This window comes from Myodes glareolus, chromosome 22, assembly GCF_982192425.1.
Source record: "Myodes glareolus chromosome 22, mMyoGla1.1, whole genome shotgun sequence".
Classification (NCBI taxonomy): domain Eukaryota; kingdom Metazoa; phylum Chordata; class Mammalia; order Rodentia; family Cricetidae; genus Myodes; species Myodes glareolus.
This window is the reverse complement of record NC_142047.1, coordinates 46,267,340-46,280,291: the sequence shown is the minus strand read 5'-3', so window position 1 is coordinate 46,280,291 and position 12,952 is coordinate 46,267,340. Positions and strand designations below refer to the sequence as shown.

The 12,952-nt window shown below is 47.5% G+C and overlaps 1 protein-coding gene across 1 annotated transcript in view; it reads right to left on the bottom strand.

Annotated features, from left to right (window-relative positions):
- The window catches only part of Atmin (ATM interactor), a 20,179-nt gene extending 7,227 nt beyond the window's left edge, over positions 1-12,952 (bottom strand). Inside the window, exons 1-2 of the mRNA XM_048437348.3 lie at positions 12,608-12,952; positions 1,204-1,329 (exon numbers count right to left, since the gene is read on the bottom strand). Coding sequence (XP_048293305.3) covers positions 1,204-1,329; positions 12,608-12,937 — 456 coding nt within the window. The 5' untranslated portion in view covers positions 12,938-12,952. The remainder of the gene's footprint in view (positions 1-1,203; positions 1,330-12,607) is intronic.

Genomic DNA, 12,952 nt, shown 5'->3' with positions numbered 1-12,952 from the left:
ATTGAACATAGGTCTTCTTCAAGACTGTATGTGTTTATAGCCACTGGATCTTCTCTCCAGCCCTAAGGATCAATCTCTTCAGTCTCCAACCTCTCTTTCCCCAGCAGCGGGTCCCCTCCCTCCTCTCAAGACAACCTGGTTTTGCCTACTCATCAGGTAGAGCACAACCAAGTCTATGCCTATATACCATGTGTTGGTTTGAATGAGAACAGGCTCAGAAATTTGAGTACTCGCTCCCCAGTTGACTGGTGGTGCTGTATGGGAGGTTTACATAGGTTTAGGAGGTGAACTCCTGCTGGAAGGAGTATGGCACTGGGGACAGGCTTTGTGGTTTCAAAGCCACATGCCACCTGTAGCCTTCGCACTTTTCTGTGGATACCCAGGCCCGATTCAGGCACGCGCTTTCCTGAACTCGAGTCCACGAGAATGGACGATTGTCCTAAGGGTTTAAACAGACACACAAAAAGACCTGCTCACTTACCAAAGAGTAAATGGCAACTTTATTAAACTCAAGTCGGGTATTTATACCAGTGGGCAAGAGGGTTCAAAAGGGCATGGCCCCCTCCCATCAGGAGCAGTGGAATAGGATGATAGGTGCCCGGCGGCGCCTCAGGCAGAATCAGCTGAGGGAGCCAGGCGTGGCAGGGTATAGGGCCCAAAGCTGGAACCTTGTTTACAGGTGGAATTACCATAACAAAAGAGAGTCAAATTCTTTCTAAGCTATACCCTCAAGCCAGTGCTAGTGCAGAATCTCCAGGGAGCCAGAGGTCAAACGGTCCTGCAAATTGCCAGGAAGAAAAGGGAAAAAGACTTGGGTACCTACAGCCACCCCAGTTTGCTCCCTCAGCATCCGGCCTGCAGTGGAAGATGCAAATACTTGGCTTTTGCTCTGGCCACCATGCCTGCCTGCTGCCCCACTTCCCTGCCATGACAGACTCTCATCCCTCTGGAACTGTAAGCCAAATAAACACTTCTTCCTATAAGGTGCCTTAGTCATGCCATTTTTATTTATTTATTTTTTTAAAAGATTTAATTTTATGTGTATGGGTACTTTAAATACATGTATGCTTATGTACCATATGTGTGTAGTTCCTACACAGCCAGAGAGAGTGTTGGATTTTCTGGAACTCAGCGACAAACGTTTGTAAATTGCCATGTGGTTGCTGGAAACTGAACCATCCTGAAAAAGGTATAGTGACATACCTGTTTAACCAGAGAGAACTGAGAGAATGGTCGGTCAGGGCCTCGAGGACATCCTTTGATAGGACAGCAGTAGAATTTTGGGACAGTTTTCAAGTCTTTTCTTATCGTTGGATTTACTATGCCATCCTACAAAAGTAAAATCCAGCAATTATCACTCATTCATTCATTCGTTCGTTTATTCATTCATTCAAGACAGGGTCTCTCTATATAGTCTTGTCTATGCCTGGTACTCATGTAGACCAGGCTAGCCTCAAAATCAGAGCTCTGTTGTGTGATATTCTGATCACATTATGACTATAAACCTTGCTTTGAGTCAGAGGGTGGAGCTATCCACTAGCTGAGCAAAATTAATCATAGAGGTTTCGGAAGACTGAAGACAGACAGACAGAAAGTAGAAGTAAGGCAGGGCTTAGAGTGATCTCAGTCCATTTGGATGGAGGATCGGAAGTGCTAGGATGTCACTGGTGGTTTCTCCACCGCTTTTCTGATCATTCAGGTTCTTACCCTGATATCTGAGTCCCTATTTTTAATTGATAAAAAATAATTAGATAAATGCATCAGAGATCTGCCTGTCTCTGCCTCTGGAGTGCTGGAATTAAAGGGTACACCATCACACCTCACTTAACAATTGTCTTACAAAACCCATCACCACAGGTTGGTAGAGATAAAGGAAACGGGCATCCGTCTGCCCTCCCAGCCAGTTTGTCTGCAAGTAGAGTTGCTCCCCAGCTCCCAGGCGTCTCCATACTTCTGTTTCTCATCCTCACCACGTTCTTAGTGTGAGCCCCTGAGAAAATCCCCTGTGAAAAGGACCTCAGCCTCACTGGGAGCACTGTGGCTTTCTGCTTTCCAGTGTGTGTGTCTGAGTCCTCACACATGGAGGTGCTCATGCGTGCTGTGCAAGTATATAGCGGTCAGAGGTCAAGAGCAGGCATCTTCCTAGCCATTCCCCATTTTGTTTTTACTTTTACTATCATGTTTATTTACTTAGTATGTGCTTGCATCTGCCACAGCACACATGTAGAGGTCAAAGGACAACTTGTAGGAGTCTATCACTGTTATGTGGGCCCAGGGAATTATCCTTAGATCTGCAAGCTTGACAGCCAGCACCTTGACCTGGTGGGCTGTCTCACTGGCCTCCGTTAGAGTTTTTGGAGATAGAATCCCTCACTATGATGGCTATTCTTAGTTGTCAACTTGACTACATCTGGAATGAACTACAATCCAGAAATGGAGGGCACACCTGTGAGAGATCTTTGTTTGGTTTTAAGTGTATGAATCCACGTCTAGTCCAGAACTTTGAGGTGGGATGACCTTTAATCTGGGCCAAACCTTCTGCTGGAAGTCTCTATATATAAGGTCACAGAAGCAGGAGGCACTTGCTCTTTGCTTCCTTGCCCTTGCCTGGCTAGTACATCCACTTCTTCACTGGCATTAGAACCTACTTCTTCGGGACTCTAACATATACTCAAGACCAGCTGAGACATCCAGCCCTGTGAACTGAACAACTACTGGATTCCTGACTTTCTGTTCACAGCCACCTATTGTTGGGTTAGCTGGACTGCACCTGTTAAGTTATTCCAAAAACCCCCATCTATCCACTCATCCATCCATCCATCCACCCACCTACCTACTATACTCACAGAACCCGGAGCTCATCAACCCACTAGGTTCCAGGGCTTGTCCGATCTCTCTTCCCAGCATTATACAGGCCTAGCCTCCAAACATAGGTCCCCATGCTTGCATCACATGCTCTTTATAAACTGAGTCACCTCTTAGCCCACATGAAGAGCCCCCCAATCCATTTTATTTCACGTACATAGGTGTTTTCTGTGCCAGGATCCACCGAGGCCATAAGAGGGCACCAGACCCTCCGGGACTGGAGTTACAGATGGTTATAAGCTGCCATTGTGGGTGCTGGGAATTGAACTCAGGTTCTTTGGAAAGGTAGCCAGTACTCTTAACCACTGAGCTACCTCCCCACTTCTGGTAAGTTTTTGCTAAATGCAATCCACTTTTTCCTAACCCAATAGTCTACCATCTCCAGCTCCTCCTCTTGAACTTCCCTTTGTAAGTCCTCACTAAGTAGTCCAAGCTGGCCTTAAACTTGCCCATCTACCTCAGGCTCGGAAGTAGTCTGGAATGTCTGCGTCACCATGCCTAGCTTTTGAAAAGTTTTATTTATTTTTTTATTCTGGGCCAGTGAGATGGCTCTATGACGCTACATGAGTCCAGTGACCTGAAACCAATGAAAGGAGCGAACCATCTCCTGAAAGTTGTCCTGACATCCATACATGAGTAAGCCCCTCACTAATCATAACAACAACAAATAAATTGAAATAAAGTATATTTTAAGAGACATGGTTTTTACTATGTTGCTCAGGAAGGTTCCGAGGCTCAAGCAAGCCTCCTCCTTCAGTCTCTGGAGCAGACAGGTCTGTACTTACACTACCACATCAGGCTATAAGTGATGCCAACCAGGAGTTTAAAAAAAATGAAATGCATGTAAATGTCCTATGTGTGGAGGCTGGAGAAAACCTTAGGTAACAGCCTCAGGAATGGTGACCAGTCCTTTTGAGAAAGAGTCTCTCACTGGCCTGGAACTTGCTAGCCCTGGAATTATAAGCACATTCAGGTGTTTTTACACGGGTTCTATGGGGGATCAAATTCAAGTCCTTTGTGTGGCTATTCACTCTTGGCCTGAGACTCTAGGTGGCTTCAGACATAATTCTTGTCTGATCACTCTCAGCCGGCTCTAAAGAAGCGGGTGGGTGGTGCCCTGCCTTTCTACGAGCCATTAGAGAAAGAAGTGGGTGGCAGTTCAGGTGCCAGCTGCTGCGGAACACCTAGAAATCCCATTCCTCTGGCTTCCTGCTAAGAGGTACATGGCCCTGGGACACACCCTCCTCTCTATCTGTTGTGCACTCAGGGTATGAGACTTACTAACTGCCCGGCCTAAGTCTTCCCACGGGTTTGTTTTTTTTTTTTAAACTTTATTCTTGGGGCTGGAGAGATGGCTCAGAGGTTAAGAGCATTGCCTGCTCTTCCAAAGGTCCTGAGTTCAATTCCCAGCAACCACATGGTGGCTCACAACCATCTGTAATGGGGTCTGGTGCCCTCTTCTGGCATGCAGGCATACACATAGACAGAATATTGTATACATAATAAATAAATATTTAAAAAAAAACAACTTTATTCTTTGTGTCTTTCACATTGTGCATCTTGAGACTATTCATTTCCCATGCCTTCACATCCACCCTCTGCCCTTGCAACCTCCCCAGGATAACTTTTCAGAGAAAAAGAAACAAGGAAAATCTCATCATAGAAGCTGTAGTGTGACACAGTGAGTCACACAGTGAACCCTTCTCTCCATATACCTTTATGTGCAAATGTTCACTGCAGAGTCACTGATCTGGTCTGAGGCCTCTGGTTTCTGTTATACTTTTAATCTTGGACCCTCACTGGGACTTCTCTTGGATATCCTGTTGTTGCTGGGTGACATGGAGGTCCTGCAGGACCAGTTCATGTGCTCTAGCAGATCAGATGTCCCCCTGGTTCTTAAGAGGAACATGTGGCCTTCCTTCCTACCCATTCATTAAAAGGGAAGGAAGTCCGGTTTTGCCCAAACTCCATCCCTTGTCTTTGTTCACTTCAGATGCAGCCATCTCTCCAAGATTTTAGTGCTGGCTACTCCATCAGGACTATGCCATGGCACTGTCTAAAGCAGTGATTCTCAGTCTTCCTAATGCTGTGACCCTTTAATACAGTCCAAGTGGCGGTGATACCTAGCCATAAGACTATTTCCTTGATACTTCATAGCTGTTATGAATTGTGATCTGATACGCAGGGTTGAGACTCACAGGTTGAGAACCACTGGACTAAACTCATACTCATATGGACATTTACATGGTCTCCGCTGAAGTCTCCTTTCTCTTCAGTTTCCAGTGAAAGTATTCATCCATCACTGTTTAACCAAAGCTGTAATTCCAGCTCCTCCGGACCCTCTAAGTGGCCACTACATCGTCCTTTTCTGTTCCTTCTTCACATACATCCTAGTTGCCCACCACTCTGTAAGGATCCACAGCTTTTACTTTACTCAGCTTGCCTCCTTAATCTTCTTTTAAAGAATATTATTTATGTATATATGTGTTTAATGTCTGTACATGTGTACAGGGCGTCAGAGTCCCCGGAGTTGGAGTTACAGGTTACAGGCTGTTAACAAACTGACGTATGTGGGAGCTAGGAACTGAACTTGGGTTCCCTGGACGATTGGAAAGCATGCTTAAACACTGAGCCATTTCTCTAGCTTCAATCTTTAGCTTTCTGTTTATGTTGTTACTGTTTTGTGGGGCTAACTGAGCTACCTCCCCAACCTTTTTCTTTTGTTTTTTGTCAAAAGATTCACCACCAAGAAACTAGTGCTTTTGCTGAGCACTGGCGCCTGCTGCTAATGACAGCTGATGGTGTCCCGCATCAGCAATCTCATTTCGTCTATCAGCTTTTTTTTAAAATATTTTTTTATGGTTTATTTAACTTTTATTTCATGTGCATTGGTGTGAGGGTGTCAGATCCCCTGGAAATGGATCTCCAGACAGTTGTAAACTGCTATGTGGGTGCTGGGACTTGAACCCGGGTCCTCTGGAAGAGCAGTCAGTGCTCTTAACCACTGAGCCATCTCTCCAGCCCCTATCAGCTTTTTTTATATAAAAAATGAAATATAATTTTAAAAAAGTATTTACTTTATGTGTATTGGTGTTTTGCCTGCATGTATATCTGTGTGAGGATGTTGGATAATCTGAAACTACAGGTACAGACAGTTGTGAATTGCCATGTGGATTCTGGAAATTGAGTCTGGATCCTTTGAAAGAGCAGCCTGTGCTATTAACCACTGAGCCAAACCTCCAGCCCTATCAGGGTTTTTTTTTTTTTTTTTGACATAATTTTTTAATTGATTCTTTAGAAATTTCACATCATGCACCTAAATCCCACTCATTTCTCAGTCCTTCTGCCCTCCACCCTTGTAAGCTCCCCCCAAAAGAAAGTAAAAAAATAAAAATTAAGATTAAAAACTCCATCTTGCCAACCCTCTGGGCAGCAGCCTGCTCCTCTATGGGTCGCAGCCGCCTGTCCTTGTGGTCACTTTGCTCCTGCCTTTCCTGTCTCTCTGTGGTGCTCTGGTTTGTCATAGCAGCACTGGGTGCTGCGCTGTGTCACAGGGTAGACTCTTCTGCCCAAACAGCCTTCATCGCAATGCTGCACCATCCATACTGGACCCTCACTGAGACTCCTCTCGGATATCCTGCTGTTGCCCAGAATCATGGACATCCTGTGGCTATGGTTCCACGGGGCTGACGCCTTCACATGCTGTCAGCTCACAGTCGGTCAACTCAGGGCTCTGGATCTGGGCCTGGGTGGTAGCTGAGTTGGTCAGCCTGGGTCTCTAATGTTTCCCAGCCCAATAGCTGACCTGGTCAGCCTGGGTTACCACTGGTCCCCTCCTCCCGCCCCGTCCACCCGCCCCATAGCTGATCTGGTCAGCCCAGGACTCCACTGCTTCCCCCCACCATAGCTGAGCTGGTCAGCCTGGATCTCCGCTGCTACCCACCTCCATCCCATCTCCACCTCCTACTCCATCTTTCCATCACATCATAGTAGCCCCATGGAGGGTGCTTGGGTGGCTTCTAGCCACGCCCCCAGGACTTTTTTTGCTTTTATTTTTATAAAAAAACTTTTGGGTGGAGCATGGGGGTGCACTCCTTTACTCCCAGCACTCAGGCAGCCTGAGGTAGGTGGATCTTTGTGAGTAATCTGCCTTCCTCAGCGTGAGTTCCAGGACAGCCAGTGCTGTTACACAGAGAAATCCTGTCTTGAAAAACCAAAAAGGAAAAGAAAACATTTGAATGTTTTCTTGACTCATACTTTCCCCATCTAGTATTATTAGAGAAAAGAGCTTCCTGACTCCTTAGCGCACATGTCCACGATGGAGTTTCTTCCAGCCAGTTCATACTCATCATCAGGTCCCAAGCTGTTAAATTGCCAAAAAAGGGCATCCTGCCTATTTGCCAGATGTAACATGAAGAGCTGGCTTGTTTGTTGGGGTTTGCTTTCCCGCCTGCCCCCTGCCTGGCCAACCAGCGTTTATTTAAAACAAGATTGACAGAATACAGACAACTCTTCCGTACCACTTCCCCCTCTTTTTAAAAAAACAAAGGAAAATATCCATAGTCCATTTTTTGGGAATGTGGGCATAGTATTCCAGGCTACTTCCAGCTGGTTGGGGGCACTGATAATCTTATGGGGACCTAAAAAAAAAATTATCATCAAGTCCTGACTGTAGTATCCTGTGAGTCTTGATCATCTCAAGCAGCAGTCTTGAACCTGTTCTGGATGAAGAACTCAGACATCTGGGCCATCTGTTCCTACTGGAGATTTTTCAGGTGGCCTTCCTTGATCAAAGGTGATTTTTCTTAACTCTGAATAAATCCAGAGCCTCTCGTTTTCTGTGAAAACAAAAGCAAAATCTCTTCTCCAAAGTAACATACCTTTTGACTTCAATTTTGAAGTCAAAGTATTTTCAAAATACCTATCTTGGATTAATTCTGCAGCATTTATAAGCAAGTATTTTTTAGCAGCTGTTGCTCCTTCCTCAGCATTTAAATAATTCAAAGAGAGCATAATAGCATACAGGATCAAGATTCTCTGTGTATTTTCCATCTTTACGTGGCTTTATTTTAACCTCTATTTCTTTTATTTTTACTTTTAACTTTTGGCTTTTTGAGACAGGTTCTCTGCATATCTTTGTCCTGAAATAACTCTGTAGACCAGGCTACCCTTGAACTCCCAGAGATCCGTCTGTCTCTGCCTCCTCAGTGCTGGGATTAAAGGGGTGCACCACCACTGCCTACTTCATATTAGCATTTTAAAAACTTACCTTCAATCATGGATTACCTTGCTCAGATCATTTTCAACAGCTTCCCAACGCCACCCACGTCCAGACTTCACCAGCCTGGGACACTCACAGTTCCCACCCTTCCTTGCATTACTGCTACACCTACTGGAACTCAGACTGAAATATCCGTCACAGAGTGCTTGGGACCAGAACCGACTCTGAGATTCAGATATTTGCATAGACTTTCCTGGCTGAGTCCCTAGCTGGAAACCCCCAAATGATCCCAAATCTCAAGGTTTTGAGCTTCATGTCGGTGCTCCAAGGATTTGGAGCATTTCAGATGCTCAGCCTGTCATCTAAATTTCCCAACCTTTCGTGTTACCTGGTGGCTTCAGGAGCAGTCTGCACCCAGTAATGTTCACTACCAGCTTGTGAATTCTACTGGTTGTTCACCTGGCCTGCCCAAGGCAGAGCAGCACTTTATATGGAGATGAGACCTCAAAACTCGTGCAAGTGGATGGTAAAACCCCTGCGCCACAACAACCACCCACCATCACACATTTCCCCACTGTCTGGGGGCCAACTCCTTCATCTTAGATTCCCCACAGGGCTTTGGGGTGCCTATGTCTTCCTGCATCCTGAGACAGTGAGTTCAAAGGTCAGCTAGGGAGTGGAGACACAATGGCACATTACAACAGGATCACAGCAGGAAAGCAGTCACCCGCAGTCCTTTACACAGTCACAGTTGCCATTTGGGGACGATGTCTTGTGTCCACAGTCAGCCATGACACTTTTACCCCCCCCCCCCCCCCCCCCCCCCCCCCCCGCATCACTGCTGCCTCCCTTGATCTACTTTGTTCTCGGAAGGTGCTCTACTTCCAAACAAACACGCCTTTCTTGGATGGAAATGTGGGAATACTTTATTTAAGTAATACTCAACAGCCCCCCAGGATTGGAAAAAAATACACAAAAGAAAGGCAGAGGAGCTGGAGAGGTGGCTCAGTGGTTAGTTAATAGCACTTGCTGTTTCTGTTCCCAGCACCCATGTGGCAGCTGGCAGCTCTCACACACCACCTATAACAACCACTGGGTCCCCCTCCAGCTTCAGAGGATCCAGTGCCAGTTCTGGCCTCTCTAAGCACCCACACTTTTGTCACACACACACACACACACACAAATAAAAACAAAAATGCTTTAAAGAGCAGAGAAAGGAGAACAAGGAGGCTGAAGAGAGGCAAGGAGAAGACCATGAAGATGGCGGCAGAATGCCCAGTGCCTCCCCACCCTTACAGAAAGCACCCAAGGAGCCCAGTCTGCTTTTTTACCTATTCTAAACTGGAAGTCAGTAACCTTTGTATACTATTGTCTACAGAACAACCCGTCAGCCTTTCTTTCCCCTCTAAAACAATTTCACAGGAAATCATGGAAAGCACACTGCTGGATGGAACAGGATGCAGAACCCACTGAGCTAGGCTTTAAAACATGAATGCTGCTTGACAACAGGTTCCGTCAGTGCCCGCCTGCCCTCCCTGCTGTCAAAGGCATCCCAGCAGTCAGGCAGAGCCTGCTTCCTCCCACTCTTCCTCTGGGTCATTTCAGCTCTCACTCCAAAAGTTCACGGCTCCCGTTCTCTGCCGAGCCCACTGCAGGCACAGCTGGCTGATGACATGTCCAGATTTTCTTTCAGGGCGTGGAATATAGACAGGCATTTATTTTGAGAACCCATGGAAAACCAAAGGTGGCTCATAGCTCCTCGGTCTCAACCGCCTTCCTTCAGAAGCTTAGGTATTCGGCTGTGGGTGGATTAGAATAAGATAACCATGTAACTAATGGGGGAGGGAATAAAAGATTATCAGGGCCAGGAAAACAGAATAACAAGAAAAGAAATTAGAACCACACAAGTAGCTGTAGCCCAGACAATGAAATTTTCCACTGAGTTGAAGACAGTCAATATGGGGCTAGGAAATGGCCAAGAGTGGCTGAGACTGTGTTCTGTTCCTGCAGGGGACCCAGATTCAGGTCCTAGCATCCATGCCAGCTAAGGTGGCTCACAACCGCCTGTATCTCTAACTCTGGGGGAGTCGACACCCTCCCTGGATTCCAATGGCATCTATACTTGTGAGCATATATCGACACATAGACACACATAAAAAAAATCTAATTAAAAAAAAGTCAGTTAATCGGGTAGTCTTCAGAGCAGCTTTGGAACAGGAAGGGGGTACACATACCTAACTGATTCGTCATGATCCCCAAAACACATAGTGCCTTTTGGGGACAAAAAGACATTTGTTCCCATGTCACACTCTTCCCTTCCCTAATATTCTGAGAGTCAAGAACTGAACTGAAGGAGCTGGAGAGATGGCTCAGAGGTTAAGAGCACTGACTGCTCCTTCAGAGGTCCTGAGTTCAATTCCCAGCAACCACATGGTGGCTCACAGTCATCTATAATGAGCCTTACCACATAGGTATGGCTAAGTCACACAGTTCCCTTCATTAGAAAAAAACGGACTCCTTTTCCACCAGACAACAGATGCCTAGGGCTGTGGGCTCCGAGGTTACCAAGCCAAGGTTACAGGGAGGTGAGCTGTGTGGAAAGAGCGGCCACAGTTCTGAGGCAGTTTAAATACTGCCAAACAGGCCATCTTTCTGTTGCTCAACATCTGGTTTACTGTTATCTCCAGGTAAGAGAATCTGAAAAATGAATGACAATTCTGGAAAGCATGACCTCACACAGGATCTAGGTAAAAGAGAACACCAGTACACTGACATGCTCAAATCTGAGTACAGATCTGACTCTTGACATGCATATTTGCTAGAGCAGGGCATGGTAGTACATGCTGCAATCCCAGCACTTGGGAAGTAGAGACAGCAACATTATTCCCAGCAAGTTTAAGGTTACCCTGGTCTACACAATGAGTTCCGCCCAGCCAGGGGTACGTAGTAAGACACTGCCTCAGAAGAGAACCGAATGAAACCAGATCTGTAATGGCTCAGACGTGTACCTCCTCTCACGGTATGTCTGGCCTCTTGTGTATTCCTGAGCTTTGGGCTTCCAAGGCATAAAAAGGTTTGAGGGGCACAGCACTCCTAACAGCAGCTCCAGAGAAAAGAGCAAGAGACTTGCTAAGAAATGCTGGCTAGAGTCACAGCAGCCAAGACTGAGGAAGTCTTTGGTCAGACTGGCAGCTTTGGTTTGCAATCAGAAACATACAACGTGGGGACTGGGAATGTAGCTCAGGAGAGTGCTTGCCTAGCATTTTTCCTTCCTGGGTTTGATTCCCAGCATCGGATAAAGCTGGGCCTGATGGTGCATGCCTGCAATCTCAGCATCTGAGAGGTGGAGGCAGGAGGATTAAAAGTTTATGGTTATCCTCAGCTACATAGTAAGTCTGAGGTTAGCTTGGCTACATGAGACATGAACGAACCTATCAGCAAGGGGACAATACTGAAGGCAGGTTATGGTTTTGAATGCAAGTTACAACTGAGGGATTAGGTTGTAGAATTCTTACAAACACACTTGTCACCTAAATGGTGGTGAGAAAAAGGAAGGGTTTCATTAACATTTAGGAAGAAAGCGAAAACTGTAGGTCGAAGCCCATGGAGAGCTGTATTTAAGGAGGCCCAAACTTTTGCACAGAACTTCCTCAGCATGGCCCTGCTGACATTTCCCGACTGACCTTTCTGTAAGATCACTGCCACCTCTTGTGTGCAGCTGCTCAGTCGGGTCATCCCTCAGGTACACACTTATTTGCCCGACTACAGACTAAAATTCAGAGTTGCTGTTGATTAGTTCCCATGGGAAAGGGCCCAAAGTGGATTTACCGGAAGGTCAGACAGAGTCTGCAACCCTCTGATCCGATCCGACCAGGGTAACTTGCACAAACCAGATTTCAGCGACTGGTGTCTCCCAGATACAGCATTGCTGGCATACAGAGATCTCATGGTGGAAGGAAGCTTCCTTTTCTAAAAGCGGTGATGCTGTGACTTTAACAGATCTGCTGCGGGGTCCCAACATCTAATTCTTACCAAGCTTCCAGAATATACCACAGGTTTGAAAGTCACTGTCTCCTTTTACGTAACACGGGGAGGTCTTGCTCAGACAACTGTGCTATCTACCGGTGGACCTCCTCCTAACGATCCAGAGATGCCACCCTCCCCTCTCATTCCGGCGCAGAGTTGATCTTAGCAACCCTGTGAAACTTGTAGCTCAAGTGCCGAGAGCCCAGCCTACAGCTGCGTTTGAATGACCACCCGGGTCGGACCCATCGGCGGCTTCGCGTAAGGGGCGGAAAGCGCTGGGGTTGCACCTAGGTGCCTTAGTGGCATCATCACCTGTCGCTCATCCAAGAACCCGGGTAACAGGCAGCTCGCTGTGGTGTTGTGGGCACGCCACCGAGAAGCGGCTGGCCCGGTGCGTGTGCGCGCCCCGCGCTCCCTCCGTGCGTGGTCGGGCGCAGGTCGCCGGGTACCCCGCAAACCACGCAGACCCCGCGCCCCCCACCGAGGCCAGCTCACCTGCAGTCGGTGGCTCTTGACTAGGTGCATGTTGAGCGCCGGACTGTTAGGCAGGATCTTGCCGCAGCCACGCACAGTGCACAGAATATTGGTGCGTACAGCCCGCGACAGCTCGCTCACAGACGGCTGGATCAGTTCCCGGGCCGGTGGCACCGGGACCGCGGCGGCCCGAGCCCTAGCCGGTCGCGGTCGGCTGCCTTGAAGCCGCGACTCCGACGGCCTCCACGGGCCCGAGGCGGCGGCGGCGGCTCCCCGCATGCTCGTCGGCATGGCCGGGACACCCGGGGCCGGAGCTGCGGACGCAGCCGCCGCCGCCTCCGTGGCCGCCATGACTCCCGCACGGCC